At 41.0% G+C, this 19,386-nt stretch overlaps 1 protein-coding gene and 1 long non-coding RNA gene across 7 annotated transcripts in view; one reads left to right on the top strand and one right to left on the bottom strand.

Annotated features, from left to right (window-relative positions):
* LOC135275875 (uncharacterized) overlaps positions 1-19,386 on the top strand; it is a 79,857-nt gene that overhangs the window by 21,692 nt on the left and 38,779 nt on the right. The gene's annotated exons all lie outside the window — the stretch shown is intronic.
* The window catches only part of NEK11 (NIMA related kinase 11), a 313,205-nt gene continuing 301,065 nt past the window's right edge, over positions 7,247-19,386 (bottom strand). For 3 of the 4 annotated variants that reach the window (XM_064378689.1, XM_064378693.1, XM_064378694.1), the window contains one exon: positions 7,247-8,177. In XM_064378689.1, coding sequence (XP_064234759.1) covers positions 7,958-8,177 — 220 coding nt within the window. In that variant the 3' untranslated portion in view covers positions 7,247-7,957. The remainder of the gene's footprint in view (positions 8,178-19,386) is intronic. The other variant, XM_064378691.1, reaches the window with a different exon arrangement.

Below are 19,386 nucleotides of genomic sequence, written 5' to 3'. Positions count from 1 at the left end.
GCTGGTTTTTCTAGTTAGAATTTCGTCTAACCTTTCTTCAGGGTTCTTACTTTCTTTGCATTGGGTTAGAAGATGGTCTTTTACCTTGGAGAAGTTTGTTATTACCCACCTTCTGAAGCCTGCTTCTATCAATTCACCAAGCTCATTCTCTATCTTGTCTTGTTCCCTTGGTGGTGAGGAGTTGTGATCCCTGGGAGGAGAAAAGGCATTCTGGTCTTTGATGATTTCATCCTTTTTTTCACTGGTTTCGTCCCATCTTTGTGGATTTATTGCCTTTGATCTTTGAAGTTGGTGATTTCGGGACGAATCTGAGTGGATTACCTTTCTGTTGAAGTTGGAGCTCTATCTCCTGTATGAGGCTTTTTTTTTTCCTTTTTTTGGCCTGTAGAGGCACTGCTGTGTTGCCTCAGATTCAGTCAGGCTGCTGCTTAGTCTTCCCCTGGAGTTTGTTTATGCAGGTGAGATTAGACCCACCTTCCCAATGGCAGGCGTCTTTCATTCCCTGAGCTTGTTCTTCTCAGTCGGGGTCAAACTGGTGTATTCACTGCAAAACTCTCTAGTGCTCAGGCTTCAGTTTGTTGGGTTTTGTGGGGGTGGGACCTGCCAGACCGTATGGCCTGTTTCCCTGCTTTCTACTCTGCCTCTTTCTGTGAGAAGGGTAGTTCCATCCCACTGACGTTAGTCCAAACTTCCACCCAGGTCCGTGCGGACAACTTGCAGCACCCAGCAGTTCGGAGCCGTTGCTCAGATTTGCATCAACATCCGGTGGCGCCCGTCAGTCTGGCAAGCTCTTGTGGACCATGGGTTACAGAAGGCATGAGGGAAGCACAGGATCCGGGTTGGAGTGCTGATGAGGTGAAGTGCCTGGCCCTCTGGGCCAGCTGCACTTCCTGGGTAGGGACACACCCCACCCTATCTTGGTTTGCCCTCCCTGGGCTGCTCCCACCCTGCTTCGGCTCACCTTCCTTGGGTTATTTTCACTGTCCTACCAGTTCCACCAAAATGAACCCAGCACCTCTCTGGGAAACGTGGAGTCCGCTCGCCTTCTGCATCTCACTAGCTGGGAGCTGCACTTCAGAGTTGCCCCCTCTTGGCCATCTTGGCAGAAGTCTCTGGTGAATTCGTATCATTCAAAATTATGGGCCTGGTACAGAATGGGAGTGGAATACATGTTGAGTGGAAATCCAAAGAATAGAATTAGAAGAGATGGTTTAGGTAGGCTCCATGCTCTCATTCCACATTACCTGGAAATACGCTGAAGGCCAGGAAAGTCAGAGTTTGTGGTTCATCTAGGGCATTTTGAAAAAGGGTATCCATATTTTTTGTAAGAAGCCACAGAATAATTTCGTTGGAGATAAAATTCCTCCAGATTTTTAAAAAATCAGCACCAAAAAAAAAAAAGCCCAAGGATTTGATAAAAATATGTTGGAGAAGGAATAAAGAGAGTGATGTCAGGAGAAGGAAGACATGTTGTTTAGCTTATTGACATAATAATGCCACATAACAACCAACCACAAATCCTGAATAGCAAACAGCAAGAAATAGGTCTTTCTTGCCCGTGAGTTTATACATCACCTGGAGTGGCTCTGCTTTGCTTTGCAGTGGCTGAGGTGAGTTTGTGTTACTCTGGGTTGGCTGAGGTGGCTCTGCTCCATCTCTGTCATTCCCCTATGATAGATGGGCTGGATGGTGATAAGGGAGATGCAGGAGAACATATCCCACTGCACCGACATGTTTCCAGCCCCTCATTATATTCCTCAGCTAAAACAAGTTTCATGGCTAAACTCAGAGTCAAGGAGTGGGGAAATACTGAGAACTACAAAGTTATGAGGCAGCAGTCAGGGGTATAGGGAGGGGTAAATTGGGACTCAAAATTCAAACTATCAAAGTGGGAAAAAGCCAGAATATTTTGGGAATAAAAAAGAATGTTTCTAGCTGTTGAAAGATTGTCTCCTGAACTAAACCTAAAAATCGACTTTGAAAATATTCCTACTAGAGCCAGGCGCAGTAGCTTGCGCCTATAATCCCAGCACTTTGGGAGGCTGAGGCAGGCGGATCACCTGATGTCAGGAGTTCAAGACCAGCCTGGCCAACATGGTGAAACCCTGTCTCCACTAAAAATACAAAAAAAATTAGCCAGGTGTGGTGGCACTTACCTGTAATCCCAGCTACTCTGGAGGCTGAGGCAGGAGAATTGTTTAAATCCGGCAGGCAAAGGTTGCAATGAGCCATGATTGTGCCACTGCACTCCAGACTGGGTGATAGAGCGAGACTCCGTTTCCAAAATAAATAAATGAAATAAAAAAGAAAATATTTCTATTGGAGTCAAGTTTTCAATTCTGTATAAATGTTAATGACTATGGTACTCCTAATGAATATTTGTGAATATATTATTTTATAATGTATATTTGTTAAACCAAATTTCTGAACTTCGTTCTGAAGTTAGGGAAAACTTGAGCATCCTGAGGTTTCTGGTGATGATGAACACCGTGATGTTGCAGATTCATGAACTGTGAAGTGGGTTGAGGCACTGAAAGAAAGCAAGGCTAGTCTAGAGATTCCACTGAGTTGCCCTTCCAGAGATGTCTTCCTCATGGTTCTGTCAGCTCTTAGTTGGCACTCAGCTAATTTCTTTTCAAGTGCTAGCTGAAAATGGCTAAAAGTATTTATCTTTCAGGGTGCATTTGGATGGTAATAGTAGAATCTTAGAAACCTAAGGAAATCTTTAGGGATGAATCTCCAATGTTGGAAGATGAGGCAGCTTGACAGTACATTTAGTGATTTTTTTTTTCCTCAAAGTTGAGAACATTTTATGACATTTAAAGCACTTCTACACATTACACTGAATCACACTGGCAATTTCCTGTGCTTGAACGTATCGTATTATTTATTCTTTATAGCAATCTTCAGACACAGACAGGAAACAGATTCAGAGGAAATCACTTGCTTGCCTTAGATCACATAGTAAATGGTAATAATAGGCCTGGAATCCAAGTCATCTGCTATCAAGTTCAATTTTTTTCCTTACATTGCTATGGCAGAAGTACTTTAAAACAATTTTTTTTTGCTCTGTGTCCTCCTGTGTCTCTCTCCTTCCCCCAACCCCACACCTTCTTCTCTTGCCTGTTTCTGTTCTTTTATCACCTTAGTGACCTGGCCTCCTTCCCTTCTGATACATTAGCTAGTGAACCCATCATCTTGAAAGAGGAATATGGTGTATTTCCCCCTGTTGAGCTACTGCTTAATTTGTCAGCCTCCTTTACCCTGAGCCCACTGTGATGATTGGACTCTTAAACTATACTTAGAGCTTTGCTCCAACTTCGGCCCCAACGACATTAAATAATTAACTTTCAGCACTCTCCTTTGTGTGCTTTATCTCTGCATCACCCAAAATAGCTGGTGGCATTTCCTCTGCATAAATAGAAAGCAGAAAGGTCAGTTGGCATTTTTGAAATATATATGTATATATATTTTACAAAGCAGCAAGCTAGCAGGGTCCCTTTATTTGCTCATCCCTGTGACTGTTTTATAACAAAAAACTTCCTAATTTAACTCCTTAGCCCATTTCCCCCATGGTCTTGCAGTTGGCTAGTTACTGATACCCCCACTGAAGTTGTTCAAAACTAAGACTGAGTACAGCTGAAGAAGAAAGCATTTTCTCAATGGTGATAAGTAAAACATATTTTCTTCAAGTAATGTTAAATCTTGTTCCCCACTTCCACCCCAGTGAACAAAATGAAAGTAAACTAGAGTGAGCTTCTCTTTAGAGGCATGGAGCTATGATTCAAAATGATATTTATTCCTAGCTCTTTTTTCTTTTACACCTGATGAGTGAATAATACAAATCCCTGGAGATTAAGCTGTTTTTAGTCTGCACTTGTCTTCTAAGAACGATGTTCTGAAATGCAAAGGTATGGGAATGTGAATCTGTTTGTGAAAGAGACTATTTGAAAACCTAGCTATTTCCTCTTTGGACCTCGCACACAAGTTTTGTTCTGTTTTAATGTTCTAAAAACCATCAACAAGGCCAGGCGCAGTGGCTCACGCCTGTAATCCCAACACTTTGAGAGGCCAAGGCAGGCGGATCACAAGATCAGGAGTGTGAGACCAGCCTGGCCAACATGGTGAAACCCTATCTCTACTAAAAATACAAAAATTAGCCAGACCATCAACAATAAGATTCAGCAACTTTTATTAACTTGGGCAGTATTATGGTCCCCACTCTTCCACTCATATTTGTAATCTGGTTGGTCACATAAGGGCATGTGGGCTCTGGGGTGCATTTTCTGAGGTGAGGTCTCTTCCCTGTTAATGTGATGGCAATTTGCATGCCCGCTGTCAGCAGCAGTGTGGTCACACGCCCCCATCATCCTAGGTTTCCCAGAGCAAACCTGATTTTCAGTGTTCTACCATGGCAACAATCATGGGTCCTAGATTTTGATTTGGGAAACACATTGAAGTTCCAAATTCTGAGAAGCCAGTATTTGAAGTCTGCTTTTCCTGCTGCAGACACAGGAGCTGTGACAGACATGCTCCTGTCCCCCAGCCTCCAGCCAGGAATGATTCTCCAGTATTCAGGGAGGGAGGGAGGGTGAGAATGGGCATTGTTAGCTTTGGGAAGAGGCAGAGTGAAGATCTGTGCAGCCCCCAATACCTCTCCATAGTGTAAGGGAGTTATGGGATCTCAGAAGAGTGATGTTCATAACCCTTGAGCACTAGAAAAATTGTGGGTTCACCTGGGTGGTTCCTTTGGTTGCTGGGCAGAGAAAGAAATGAAGCCACAGGATAGAGCATTAGGGCACAGTGGCCATGCCCTTTGTCCTAAAAATAAGCCCATTAAGCTCTCTAAAGTTTTTCACACTGACTCCCCTATCACTCCACCCCAATCACTACTTGTTTATATTCACTGTGAAGCATTTGAAGTCTTTGGGCCCTTCTTTGAAGTCCTTATACCTCCTTCTAAGATGTGAGATGAATTAAGCCCCAACTAAGAGCAGCCAGACCACTGTTCCAAGAAAAGAGAGAGAAGAGAGACAACAGACAGAAAGGTCTTGAACAGTGGTTCTATGTGGTGCCAGTGGCACTGACACCACCTGGAGGCGTGTTAGAAATGCACATTCTGAGGCTCCACCCTGACCTCTTGAATCAGAAATGCTGGTGATGGAATCCACCAATCGTGCTTCAACAAGCACTCCAGGTGATTCTAATGCATGCTCAAATATGAGAATCACTGGTCTAAAAGACTGCATCATGCAGGGAGCACAGCACCACTGATAACAGGTTAGTGAGATAAAGAACCTCTCTTAGTTTCCTCAATCATCAGCAGGAGGCAGAATAGTGAGTAACTACTGTGGGCATCAAATTCACCCCAATAGTTTTGAAACAATAGATATGTTGCAGCCCCTTATCTTTCCAGAGAAGGGAGTGGGGTGGGTCTAGGCATTGACAAAGATTATCTCCTTGACCAAACTTTAGACAGGCTCTTTTGAGCCCTCTTTTTTTTTTTTTTTTTTTTTTTTTTTTAATGAGGCCTCTGTCTTCAGCCTGTCAAATCCATTTTTAGCAAGAATTTTGGTAAGGTCAGTTTAGTGAGAATCCCCCACATTTGATAGCTGATCACCCTCAGTATCTGATCAAATTCCTCATCACCGGCCTTCAATCTCTGATCACCCTGGTCTGCCTTCAGCGGGAATCTTAAGTCAGTTTAGCAGGATTCTCCCTGCTATGGTTTGAATATTTGACCCCTCCAAAACTTCTGTTGAAATTTGATCCCCAGTGTGGTGATGTTGGGAGAGGGGGCTAGTGGAAAGTGTTTGGGTTATAGGGGAGTGCCCTCATAAATAGCTTGGTACTGTTCTGGAGTAGTGAGTTCCTGCTGTCTAGGCTGGATTATTTCTTGTGGAAACGGGTTATTTCCCCTAAGAGCAGGTGTTATAATGCCAGGACACCACTCAGGTTTCCCGTCTTCGTACTTGTCCACTTCTCCTTCATTGCCGTGTTGTGATGGAGCATGATCGCTTTTGCCAGAAGCCAGGGCCATGCCCTTGAACTTCTCAGCCTACAAAAACATGAGCTAAATGAACTTACTGTAAGGTTTGTTCTTGCCGAGTTTAAAGAGAAGAAACTGAGGCCAGCACAAGAAGATCCAATGCGAAGGGTTTATTCAGGCTCCCAGGTGAGGTTCTGCGGTCTGACAGGAGAGGCCGGAGAAGTCGCACGGACTCCTCTCAGACATGGGGTTTTATAGGGAGTGAAATAGCTCGATTGGTTGTGGGAGAGCAAGACTGTCACTGGGTAGAATTACAAGCCTTCAGCTAGGACTTGGCTTGCCGTTGGTTAGAATTACTTGGTTGCCATTGGCTAGAAATGCTCGGCTGCTATTGGCCAGAAAGACTTGGATGCTATTGGTTAGAAAGACTTGGCTGCTGTTGGCTAGAAAGAGGCTAGGGTTGCAGCACCTTGTTTGCATACTGGGCTTTTTAAGGGAAGGTTAGGCTGTGTGAGCATGGGAGAAGGGAACATGCCTGAGCATGTCTGAGCTTGCCCAAACTCGTCCGGGCTTTGGAAAAAAAGGGGGGGGGGGGTCTGCGTCCATGCTCCTGGCGAGGCTACCGGCCTTACACTTACTATCTTTATAAATTACTCAGTCACTGGTATTCTTTTATAGGAACACTAAACAGATGAACACAACCCCCAACCACTGAATACTCCTCTTAGAAATTTTCCATCCACCAAGCTCCCATCCTGCTCCTTGGCTATATTAATCTCTAGTTTTCTTTGCTTCAGCAAAGAAACTTCAGAGTTGAGCCCAGTGCCTCTCCCATATTGCAATATTGTTGATACCTATCGAAACAGTCCTGATTACAGTCTTTTTGCCATTCAGTAAGTATCAGAATAATTTTTTCATAAACAGTATATTTAAATGTGTCTATGTAAGCTTCACAAGCAAATCTAATGTAGCTCCATGGTTGAAAATTCTGATAGACAGTGGTTAAGATTATAGATTGTGGAATGAGACAGACCTGGGTTGAAATGCCAGCTCTGCTTCTTGCAGCCAAATGACTAAGAAAATTACCCAACCTGAGCATCTCTCTCTTTCTCTGTCTTTTTCTCTATCTTTTACTCTCCCCTTCTCTCTCTTGAAAGATCCAGTGATGGCCCTTAAACTACTAAGCACAGTACTGGCACATAACACTCACCAAATGAGCCAAATATTACCAGCTCTAGGTAATAATAATTATCAAAAGATGGATATGTTACATTTAATAAGAAAGTTTTACATAAGGAAATGATAAAATAGGTGATTTATTTTGTAACTGTGAAAACTATGTTTATTTTGAATACAAATCTTCAATTGTCTATGGATGAGTTTGAAATAAATCATGGAAGAGAACCACTTTTTGGATTTTTAATCCAAGTCCTTATGTGTGTATGAAATAGATATCTTGCTTGTTAAGTCACAGGAGGGCAAAAGTGGACCAAAAACAAGTCATCTAAGACAGGCATGTCTGGCTTCTGGGCTGCAGCTCAGCATGTTGTAGGCTAGGGTCCAGTGAAGTTCACTGGCAGTCTGCCCACAGTCCACGAGACCCTAGGCAGTCAGGCACTGAGCTGTGTCCTCCAACTGAAATTAAGAGCACATGGCTTCTCTCCAGCCATTGTCAGGGTGACTCAATCCTGCTGGAAGCCCTGAGGGCGCACAAGAGAGAAATGCTTTTCAAGGAGCCAAACTTGATGTGTAAGCTTATCTCAGGGTATAGTCCAAGTAACACTTACAACTCCAAGTATAGGCAGCTATGCTTACTGCTCTCTAAAGAAGACTTTTGACGAGAAATTAAAAGTCAAGATGTGAGCTCTGCTTTTGTATCCATTTCCCATAACAGAGTTCAGCTTGTATGTTAAATGCATTTTCACAGAAATTTGTCCACTTGAACTTCTGCTTCTTTTTGACAGTTGCCTAGAGATGGTTCTGGAGAGTAGGTTTTTTTCCCATCGTGATCAGCAACTGCTCTTCAAAGTAGAGGAGCTGGTCCACTTCAAAGCAGTCGCTGGCTCGAGGCACCACTTTTTCCAAACACTCCCGGATCTCTGCTTCACTAGCATTCTGATGCCTTGCTCTCTTGAGGTAATTATAGACCTCTTCAAATACTTCTGCCCCCAGCTTCTGCATGGCTGACCTACCAAAAAAGTTACAAAAGATTATAAAGAGTTACACATTAAGATCACTTGCAAGAAAATGTGCTTTTAAATCATTGATTTTACAAATAACATTGTCATTCTAGGATTTAGAAAAGGGAAAAAATAAAACACAATGTCTCCACCCTAAACATTTAACAATATTCAACAAATAATGCTTCAACATCTATTATGTGCCAGGTACCCTTCAAGGAACTGTTAATATAGCAGTAAACAAGTTAAGGCAAAGTCCTGCTTTTGTGTGCATGTGTGTGTGTATGTGTAAAATACACATAAACACATATGTTCATATAAACCTATATACACACACACACACACACACACACATATACACACATAATAAGATATCAGATGGTTCTAAGTGCAGTGAAGAAAAAGCAGGGTGAGGCAGGCAGGAAAATCCTTCTGAGGAAATGTCATTTGAGCAAGAGCTCTCAGGAAGTAAGACAAATACTAGGGGCAAGAGAATTTGGGCCCTAAGGCTAAAACAAACTGAAAAATAACAAGAAAGCTATTGTGGTTGGAATTAGTAGAACAAGGGGAAGAGGATGGTGGGATATGAAATCCAGAAATAGTTAATAATAACAAAATAATAGGAGGAGGAGGAAAATGAGGGGGAGAAGAATTTTATTTGCCACTTGCCAGGCTCCTTTCTACCCACTTTGCCCTTACAATCACACTTAATCTTTACAACAGCTTTACAAAGGAGGCAATTTTTTAAATCCCTATTTTACAGATGAAGACACTGATGCTTAAAGGGGTAAAGTCATTTGGCCAAGTTTCTACCAAGGCCAACATTCATTTTTAACACACTTCCAGTTTTTGTCCATATGTCAATACAGTCTTTACGTTATAATCATATTGCCATATCTAGTATGTGTATCTCACCATTGACTACTTTCCACTATCTCCAGAAAGGGTCACAGACTAAGGACCTATGGGCAAAATTTGGCCCATAACATGTTTTGTTTATCAATACTATTTTCTGACAACAGATTTTTAGAAGTTGGGCTAATTACATGTGTGTGTTCCCTCTAAAAATTATATGTGCACTTATGGTCTTCACTTTTCTCTGAAGAACAGAGAAAAGAGTAAATATATGTATATATGTTGTGCTTAATTAAATGATAAAAATGTTCTGGGAATGAGATTATTAGGTCAAAGAGTATAAATATTTGTGTGACTTTGAATAAATATTTTTTTCTTCATTTCAATGGATTTGGTAAAAAGAAAAACCAGGATGCGTATTTTTTCACAATTTTTAAAGCATTAATCCTTAACAGTAATGATAGTAATGTTGATAATAACATTGGAGACATTAGTCACAGACTCTTTCATTCATTTTATAAGCTTTTTTGTTCAGTGTTATTCAACCTTGTAATCTCTAAATCATAGGATATGGTGTATGTATTGTGGCATATAAAGAGATGAGTAGGTAATTCTTCTGGCTCTGGCTTAAAGACTAGTAATGATAATGCAAGACATAAATTTTTAATTTTAACTAACATTTCTATAGCACTTTAGAGCTTGCAAAATGCTTTTGCATTCATTATTTCAAGTGCTCCTTGTGAACTAGGCAATTCATTGAACATTTGTCTTCATTTTACAGATCGGAATAAGTAGATTTTCAGTAGTCTTTCACAAGCTCACACAATTAGCATGGTAAAGTTTGGATTCAGATGCTGATCTTAAAACACCAGATGCTGGAGAAACTAGCAGCCCTAGGGTCCACATCATCCAGCTTGAATAGGTTTCCCACCTTCTGTCATGAGATTATCAGGACAGATTCCAGCATGCCTGACATCCCTAGTCACCTCAGTCACCCATGGAAATCCAAGTGTTTTCTTCTGCTGACATCACCAAACCCTGGTTATTTCCTTTACACATTGATTACTTCAATGACTAGCCGACTCTCTTTCTTCCACCTCATAAAATTGATTTGAAGCCTCCTACTCTCTAAGCACCCCCTCTATGCACCCCCACCATACTTACCAGCTAGTCTTCCACTTCGTGGTGCCCTTCATTCCTTCGACTCTACCCCCATGATAATAATTACTCACTTCCTTTGTAATCTCATATACTCACTCCTACCTCACAGTTAAATTTCATGGCCTGTCATCATAACCATTATCTTCCAAATAACTTAGACTTTTCCCACCCCTTTTCCCTTTGTTTGGCAAAGACCTAATGATTAAACTCAGTCATACCTACTCCATGGCTGTACCCAAACGACAATATTTATGGAGAAAAGTATCCAAATATATCAACAAGTCTCTCATTTAAGTTGATAATCTTGATTCAGAATGTCACTCAGCACTGCTCAATCATCTTACCATGGTTTTATTTTCCTCCCTAAATTACTATTTCAAATGTTTTCCTTTATTCTTTTAAAAAATATTTTATTTTTTGATTTTAAAATTTTATTGTGTATATTTGAGGTTTACAACATGTTTTGGGATACACATAAATAATAAAATGGTTACTGTCATGAAGCAGATTAACATATCAATGACCTCAAATAGTTACTTTTTTGTGACAAGAACAGCTAAAATCTACTTTTATTTTTTTGAAATGGAGTTTCGCTTTTATTGCTCAGGCTGGAGTGCAATGGCATGATCGTGGCTCACTGCAACCTCTGCCTCCCAGGTTCGAGCGATTCTTCTGCCTCAGCCTCCTGAGTAGCTGGGATTACAGGCATGCACCACCACACCTGGCTAATTTTGTACTTTTAGTAGAGATGGGGTTTCTCCATGTTAGTCAGGCTGGTCTCAAACTCCCGACCTCAGGTGATCTGCCTGTCTCAGCCTCCCAAAGTGCTAGGATTACAGATGTGAGCCACCATGCCCGGCCTAAGATGTACTTATTTAACAAAAATTTCCAATACAATTTTACTAATTTTCGTCCTCATATTGCACATTAGATCTCTAGACTTGTCCATCCTATGTATCTACTGTTTTGTATCCTTTGACCTACATTCCCTCATTTCCTCTCCCCTACCCACCTGGCCTGAGGTAACCATTGTTTGATTCTTTATCTCTGTGTACTTGAGCTCTTTTTTTTTTTTTTTTTTAAATATTCCATATATATGTGAGGTCATGCAATATTTTTCTTCCTATGTCTGGCTTTTTCTCACTTAGCATAATGTCCTCCAGGCCTATCCCTGTTGTGGCAAATGACAGGATCTCCTTTTATAAGGCTGAATAATATCCCATTGTATATGTATGCCACAGTTTTTTTTATCCACTTCTCCATTGGTAGACATTTAGGTTGTTTCCATATCTTGGCTATTGTGAACAATGTTGATATGAACATGGGAGATATCTTTATGAGGGGGTACTTTCTTCTCTTTTGGGTATATACCCTGAAGAGGAATTTCTGGGTCGTATGGTAGCTATATTTTTAATTTCTTTAGGAATCTCTATATTGTTTTCCGTAGGGGCTGTACCAGTCTCCCGTACCCCCAGCAGTATATTAGGGTTTTCTCCACACCCACACCAGTACTTGTTATTTCTTCTTTGTAGTAACAGACATTTTTAGGGGTGTGAGGTGATATTTCGTAGGTTTTAATTTGCATTTTCCTGATGATTAGTGACATTGAGCACCTTTCCATGTATCTGTTGGCCATTTTTATGTCATCTTTGGAGAGAGAGCTGTTCAGGTCCTCCGCCCATTTTAAAAACTGGGTTATTTGTTTTTTTGCTGTTAAGTTGTAAGAGTTTTTATGAACTTTGGATATTAACCACTTATTAGATGTGTGGTTTGCAAATATGTTTTCCCAGTCTGTAGGTTGTCTTTTCCTTTGTTAATTGTTTCCTTTGCTGTATAGAATCTTTTTAGTTTTATGTACTCCCATTAATTTATTTTTGCTAAAGATCAGAATAAAAATAAATAGGGAATACAAACATAGAAAAAATTAATCAAACCAAGAGTTGGTTATTTGAAAAACAAAACACAATTGACAAAGCCCTAGCTAGACTAACTATGAAATAAGAGAAGACTCAAATAATAAATCAGAAATAAAAGTGGAGACATTACAACAGATGCATCAGAAATATAAAAGGATTATAAGGGACTGATATAATTTGGATATTTGTCCCTGCTCACATCTCATGTTGAATTGTAATCCCCGGTGTTGGAGGTGGGGCCTGGTGGGAGGTGTTTGAGTCTTGGGAGCTGTTCCTTCATGGCTTGGTGCTGTCTTTCTGATAGGGAATGAGTTCTCACAAGACCTGGTTGGTCTAATGTGTGGCACCTCTCCCCTCCCCACTTTCTCTCACTTGCTTTTGCTTTTGCCATGTTACATGCCATCTCCCACTTAACCTTCTGCAATGAGTAAAAACTCCCTGAGGTCTTCCCAGAGGCCAAGCAGATGTTGGTGCTATGCTTGTATAGGCTGGAAAACCATGAGCCACTTAAATCTCTTTATTTATAAATTACCCAGTCTCTGGTATTTCTTTATAGCAATGCAAGAATAGCTTAACATAGAAAATTGATACCAAGGAGAGGGGGCATTGCTATAAAGATACCTGAAAATGTGGAAACAGCTTTGGAACCTGGGTAATGGGCAGAAGTTGGAAGAATTCAGAAGGCTCAGAAGAAGACAGGAAGATGAGGAAAAGTTTAGAACTTCTTAGAGACTGGTTAAATAGTGTGACCAAAATGCTGACAGTGATATGGACAGTGAAGTCCAGACTGACAAGGTGTCAGATGTAAATGAGGAACTTACTGGGAACTGGAGCAAAGGTCACAGGTGTTATGCATTAGCAAAGAGCTTAGCTGCATTCTGTCCATGCCCTAGGGATCTGTGGAAGTTTGAACTTCAAAGTGATGATTTAGGGTATCTGATGGAAGAAATTTCTAAGTAGCAAAGCCTTCAAGATGTGGCCTGGCTGCTTCTAACAACCTATGCTCAGATATTGGAGCAAAGAAATGACAAATTTGGGATTTATATTTAAAAGGGAAGGAGAGCATAGAAGTTTGGAAATTTGGCAGCCTAGCCATGTGACAGAGAAAGAAAAAGCCTTTTTTTGGTGGGGAGAGAGAAATCAAAGCAGGCTATGGAGCAACCACTTTCCAGGGATATTGGATAACTAAAAGTGGGTCCAGTGTAAATACCCAGACAATGAGGAAGAGGCCTCAAAGGCATTACAATGATATTTGTGGCAGCCCCTCCCATTAGAGGCCCAGAGGCTTAGGAGTGAAGAATGGGTTCTTGAACCAGGCTTATGGACCCCCCCTGCACAGCCTTGGGACATTGCTCCTCACATCCCAGCTGTTCTGCTTTCAGCCTTGGTTCAAAGAGGCCCAGCTCAGGCCAGAGCTCCAGAGGGTGCAAGCCATAAGCTCTGGCAGCTTCTACATGGTGTTAAGCCTGAAGGTGCACAGAATGCAAGAGTGAAAGGGACTTGGAAGCATCTGCCTGGGTTTCAGAGGATGTATGCAAAAGCTTGGGTGTTCAGACAGAAGCCTGCTGCAGGGGTGAAGCCCTCATAGAGATACTCTACTAGGGCAGTGTGGAAGGAAAAGGTAGGATTTGCCCCCCCGCCGACCCCACAGAGTCTCCAATGGGGAACTGCTGATTGGAGTTGTGGGTAAGGGGCCACTGCCTTCTAGACCACAGACTGGTAGATCCATAGGCAGCTTGCACTCTGCCCCTGGTAAAGCCACAGGCATTCAATTCCAACCTGGAAAAGCATGTGTGAGGACTGAACCCTGCAAAGCCACAAAGGTAGGGCTGATCAAGACCTTGGGAGCCCACCCCTTGCACCAATGGGCCCTGGTTGTGGGACATGGAGTCCAAGCAGTTTATTTTGTAGCTTTAAAAATTAATGACTTCCCTGCTGGATTTTGGGCTTGCTGGGTCCCTGTAGCTCCTTTCTTTTGGCCGATTTCTCCCTTCTGGATTAGTAGTGTTTACCCCATACCTGTACTTCCATTGTATCTTGAATGTAAACACCTTATTTTGGTTTAAGAGGCTCATAGGTGGAAGGAACTCATCTCTAGATGAGGCTTTGGACTTGGAACTTGGGGCTTTTAAGTGATACTAAAATGAGTTGAAACTTTTAAGAAGACTATTGGGAATATATGATTGTATTTTTATTTTTATATTTATATATATATTTTTACTGTACTTTAGGTTCTGGGGTACACGTGCAGATCATGCAGGATTGTTGCATAGGTACATACATGGCAAGGTGGTTTGCTGCCTCCATCCCCTATATCTGGCATTTCTTCCCATGTTATCCCTCCCCAACTTCCCCTATCCCCACCCACTTCCGGCAACAGACCCCAGTGTGTGATGCTCCCCTCCCTGTGTCCATGTGTTCTCATTGTTCAATACCCACCCAAGAGTGACAACATGCGGTGTTTGATTTTTCTGTTCTTGTGTCAGTTTGCTGAGAATGATGGTTTCCAGATTCATCCATGTCCCTACAAAGGACGCGAACTCATCATTTTTGATGCCTGCATATTCCATGGTGTATATGTGCCACATTTTCTTTGTCCAGTCTTTCATCGATGGGCATTGGGTTGGTTCCAGGTCTTTGCTATTGTAAAGAGTGCCACAGTGAACATACGTGTGCATGTGTCTTTATAATAGAACGATTTATAATCCGTTGGGTATATACCCAGTAATGGTATTGCTGGGTCAAATGGAATTTCTATTTCTAGATCCTTGAGGAATAGCCACACTGTCTTCCACAATGGTTGAACTAATTTACACTCTACCAACAGTGTAAAAGTGTTCCTATTTCTCCACATCCTCTCCCGCATCTGTTGTCTCCAGATTTTTTAATGATCACCATTCTAACTGGTGTGAGGTGGTATCTCAGTGTGGTTTGGATTTGCATTTCTCTAATGACCAGTGATGATGAGCATTTTTTCATATGTTTGTTAGCCTCATATACGTCTTTTGAAAAGTGTGTGTTCATATCCTTTGCCCAAATTTGAATGGGTTTGTTTCTTGTAAATCTGTTTTAGTTCTTTGTAGATTCTGGATATTAGCCCTTTGACAGATGGGTAGATTGCAAACATTTTTTCCCATTCTGTTGGTTGCTAGTTCACTCTAATGATTTTTTTGTTGTACAGAAGCTCTTAAGTGTAATTAGATCCCATTTGTCTATTATAGCTTTTGTTGCCATTGCTTTTAGTGTTTTAGTTATGAAGTCCTTGCCTATGCCTATGTCCTGAATGGTTTTGCCTAGGTTTTCTTCTAGAGTTTTTATGGTGTTAGGTCTTATGTTTAAATCTTTAATCCATCTGGAGTTAATTTTAGTGTAAGGTGTAAGGAAGGGTTCTAGTTTCTGTTTTCTGCACATGGCTAGCTAGTTTTCCCAACACCATTTATTAAGCAGGGATTTCTTTCCCTGTTGCTTGTTTTTCTCAGGTTTTTCAAAGATTAGATGGTTGTAGATGTGTGGCATTGGTTCTGAGGCCTCTGTTCTGTTCCATTGATCTATATCTCTGTTTTGGTACCAGTACCATGCTGTTTTGATTACTTTAGCCTTGTAGTATAGTTTGAAGTCAGGTAACCTGATGCCTCCAGCTTTGTTCTTTTTGCTTAGGATTGTCTTGGCCATCTGGGGGTCTTGATTTGGCTCTCTGTTTGTCTGTTATTGGTGTATAGGAAGGCTTGTGATTTCTGCATGTTGATTTTGTATTCTGAGACTTTGCTGAAATTGCTTATCAGTTTAAGGAGATTTTGGGTTGAGATGATGGGGGTCTTTTAAATATACATCATGTCCTCTGCAAATAGAGACAATTTGAATTCCTCCTTTCCTAACTGGATACCCTTTATTTCTTTTTCTTGCCTGATTGCTCTGGCTAGAACTTCCAATGTTATATTGAATAGGAATGGTGAGAGAGGGCACCCTTGTCTGGTGCCAGATTTCAGAGGGAATGCTTCCAGTTTTTGCCCATTCAGTATGATATTGGCTATGGGTTTGTTGTAAATGGCTTTTATTATTTTGTGATACATTCTATCAGTACCTCGTTTATTGAGAGTTTTTAGCATAAAGAGCTGTTGAATTTTGTCGAAGGCCTTCTCTGCATCTATTGAGATAATCCTGTGGTTTTTGTCTTTGGTTCTGTTTATGTGGTGGATTACATTTATAGAGTTGCATATGTTGAACTAGGCTTGCATCCTGGGATAAAGCCTACATGATCGGGATGTGTAATCTTTTTGATGTGCTGTTGCATTTGGCTTACTAGTATTCTATTGAAGATTTTTGCATCTATATTCATCATGGATATTGGTCTGAAGTTTTCTTTTTTAGTTGAATCTCTGCTAGGTTTTCATATCAGGATGATGTTGGTCTTATAAAATGAGTTAGGGAGGATTCCCTTTTTTTGTATTGTTTGGAATAGATTCAGATGTAGTAGTACCAGCATTCTTTGTATCTGGTAGAATTTGGCTGTGAACCCATCTGGACCTGGACTTTTTTTAGTTGGTAGGCTGTAAATTGCTGCCTCAACTTCAGCCCTTGTTATTGGTCTACTCAGGGTTTCAACTTCTTCCTGGTTTAGGCTTGGGAGGGTGCAAGTGTCCAGGAATTTATCCATTTATTCTGTATTTACTGGTTTATGTGCATAGAGTTGTTTGTAATAATCTCTAATAGTAGTTTGTATTTCTATGGAATCAGTGGTGATATCCCCTTTATCGTTTTTTATTGCATCTATTTGATTCTTCTCTCTTTTCTTTTTTATTAATCTGGCTAGTGGTCTATTTTGTTGATCTTTTGAAAAACCAGCTCCTGGATTTACTGATTTTTGAAAAGTTTTTTGTGTCTCTATCTATCTCCTTCAGTTCTGCTCTGATCTTAGTTATTTCTTGTCTTCTGCTGGCTTTTGAGTTTTTTTGATCTTGCTCCTCTAGCTCTTTCAATTTTGATGATAGGGTGTCGATTTTAGATCTTTCATTTCTCATGTGGGCATTTATTGCTATAAATTTCCCTCTTGACACTGCCTTAAATGTGTCCCAGAGATTCTGGTACATTGTGTATTTGTTCTCGTTGGTTTCAAAGAGCATCTTTATTTCTGCCTTCATTTCATTGTTTATCCAGTCAACATTCAGGAGCCAGTTGTTCAGTTTCCATGAAGTTGTGCAGTTTTGAGTTAGTTTCTTAATCCTGAGTTCTAGTTTGATTGCACCGTGGTCTGAGAGACTGTTATGATTTCTGTTCTTTTCCATTTGCTGAGAAGTGATTTACTTCCAATTATGTGGTTGATTTTAGAGTAAGTGTGATGTGGTGCTGAGAAGAATTTCTGTGGATTTGGAGTGGAGAATTCTGTAGATGTCTATTAGGTTCACTTGGTCCAGATCTGCATCCAAGTCCTGGATATCCTTGTTAATTTTCTGTTTCATTGATCTGTCTAATATTGACAGTGGAGTGTTAAAGTCTCCCATGATTATCGTGTGGGAGTCTAAGTCTCTTTGTAGGTCATTAAGAACTTGCTTTTTGTATCTGGGTGCTCCTGTAGATTAGGATTAGTTAGCTCTTCTTGTTGTATTGATCCTTTTACCATTATGTAATGCCCTTCTTTGTCTCTTTTGATCTTTGTTGGTTTAAAGTCCGTTTTATCAGAGACTAGGATTGCAACCCCTGCTTTTTTTTTTTGCTCTCCATTTGCTTGGTAAATCTTTCTCCATCCCTTTATTTTGAGTCTATGTGTGTCACTGCACACGAGATGGGTCTCTTGAATACAGCACACCAATGGGTCTTGACTTTTTATCCAGTTTGCCAGCCTGTGTCTTTTGACTGGGGCATTTAGGCCATTTACATTTAACATTAATATTGTTATGTGTGAATTTGATCCTGCCATTTTGATACTGGTTGGTTGTTTTCCCCATTGGTTGGCACAGTTTCTTCATTGCGTTGTTGGTCTTTAACATTTGGTTTATTTTTGCAGTGGCTGGTACTGGTTGTTCGTTTCCATATTTAGTGCTTCCTTCAGGAGCTCTTGTAAGGCAGGTCTGGTGGCAATGAAATCTCTGAGCAATTGCTTGTCCATAAAGGATTGTATTTCTCCTTCACTTATGAAGTTTAGTTTGGCTGGATATGAAGTTCTGGGTTGAATGTTCTTTTCTTTAAGGATGTTGAATAATGACCCCACTGTCTTCTGGCTTGTAGAGTTTCTGCCAAGAGGTCCACTGTGAGTCTGATGGGCTTCCCTTTGTGGGTAACCCAACCTTTCTCTCTGGCTGCCCTTAGCATTTTTTCCTTCATTTCACCCCTGGTGAATCTGATGATTATGTGCCTTGGAGTTGCCCTTCTTGAGGAGTATCTTTGTTGTGTTCTCTGTATTTCCTGGATTTGAATGTTGGCCCGCCTTGCTAGGTTGGGAAAGTTCTCCTGGATAATATTCTTAAGAGTGTTTTCCAGCTTGGATTCATTCTTCCTGTCACATTCAGGTACACCGATCAAACATATACTAGGGAGGCTTTGTTCATTTCTTTTCACTCTTTTTTTCTCTAATCTTGCCTTCTCATTTTATTTCACTGAGTTGATCTTCAATCTCTTATATCTTTTCTTCTGCTTGATTGATTGGGCTATTGAAACTTGTGTATGCTTTGTGAAGTTCTCATGCTGTGTTTTTCAGCTCCATCAAGTCGTTCATGTTCTTCTCTAAGTTGGTTTCTTCTCAGCATTTTGTCTAACATTTTTTCAAAGGTTTTAGTTTCTTTGCATTAGGTTAGAACATATTCCTTTAGTTCAGAGAAGTTTGTTATTACGCACTTTCTGAAACCTGCTTCTGTCAATTTGGCAGATTCATTCCCCATCTTGTTTTGTTCCCTTGCTGGTGAGGAGCTGTGATCCCTTGGTGGAGGTGAGGTGTTCTGGTCTTTGATGGTTTCATCCTTTTTGTGCTGGTTTCTTCCTATATTCTTGGATTTATCTAGCTTTGATCTCAGGGTGCTGCTTGGGGTGGCAGCATTTCCTTTGTCTGTCTGCAGAGGTGCTGCTGGGCTGCCATGGATTCAGTGGAGCTGCTGTGTATATTTCCTGTGTCTTTTGCTTATACTGGAAGATTAGACCCACCTCTTCAGTGGTGGCTGCCCTTCCTCCCACAGAGCTCGATTGTTCTGGGTCGAGCTTGAACTGATGTGCTGGCTGTGCAACTCTCATGCAAGAGGGCTTCGGTTTGCTGGGCTTTGTGGGGGAGGGACCTACCTAGCTATTTCTCCTGATTGAT

Source organism: Aotus nancymaae, unplaced genomic scaffold (genome assembly GCF_030222135.1).
Source record: "Aotus nancymaae isolate 86718 unplaced genomic scaffold, 86718_ANA_hifiasm-v0.15.2.pri h1tg000019l, whole genome shotgun sequence".
In the NCBI taxonomy this organism is placed as follows: Eukaryota; Metazoa; Chordata; class Mammalia; order Primates; family Aotidae; genus Aotus; species Aotus nancymaae.
Note: the sequence above shows the minus strand (reverse complement) of the source record. Positions and strands in the feature narration are given on the sequence as shown.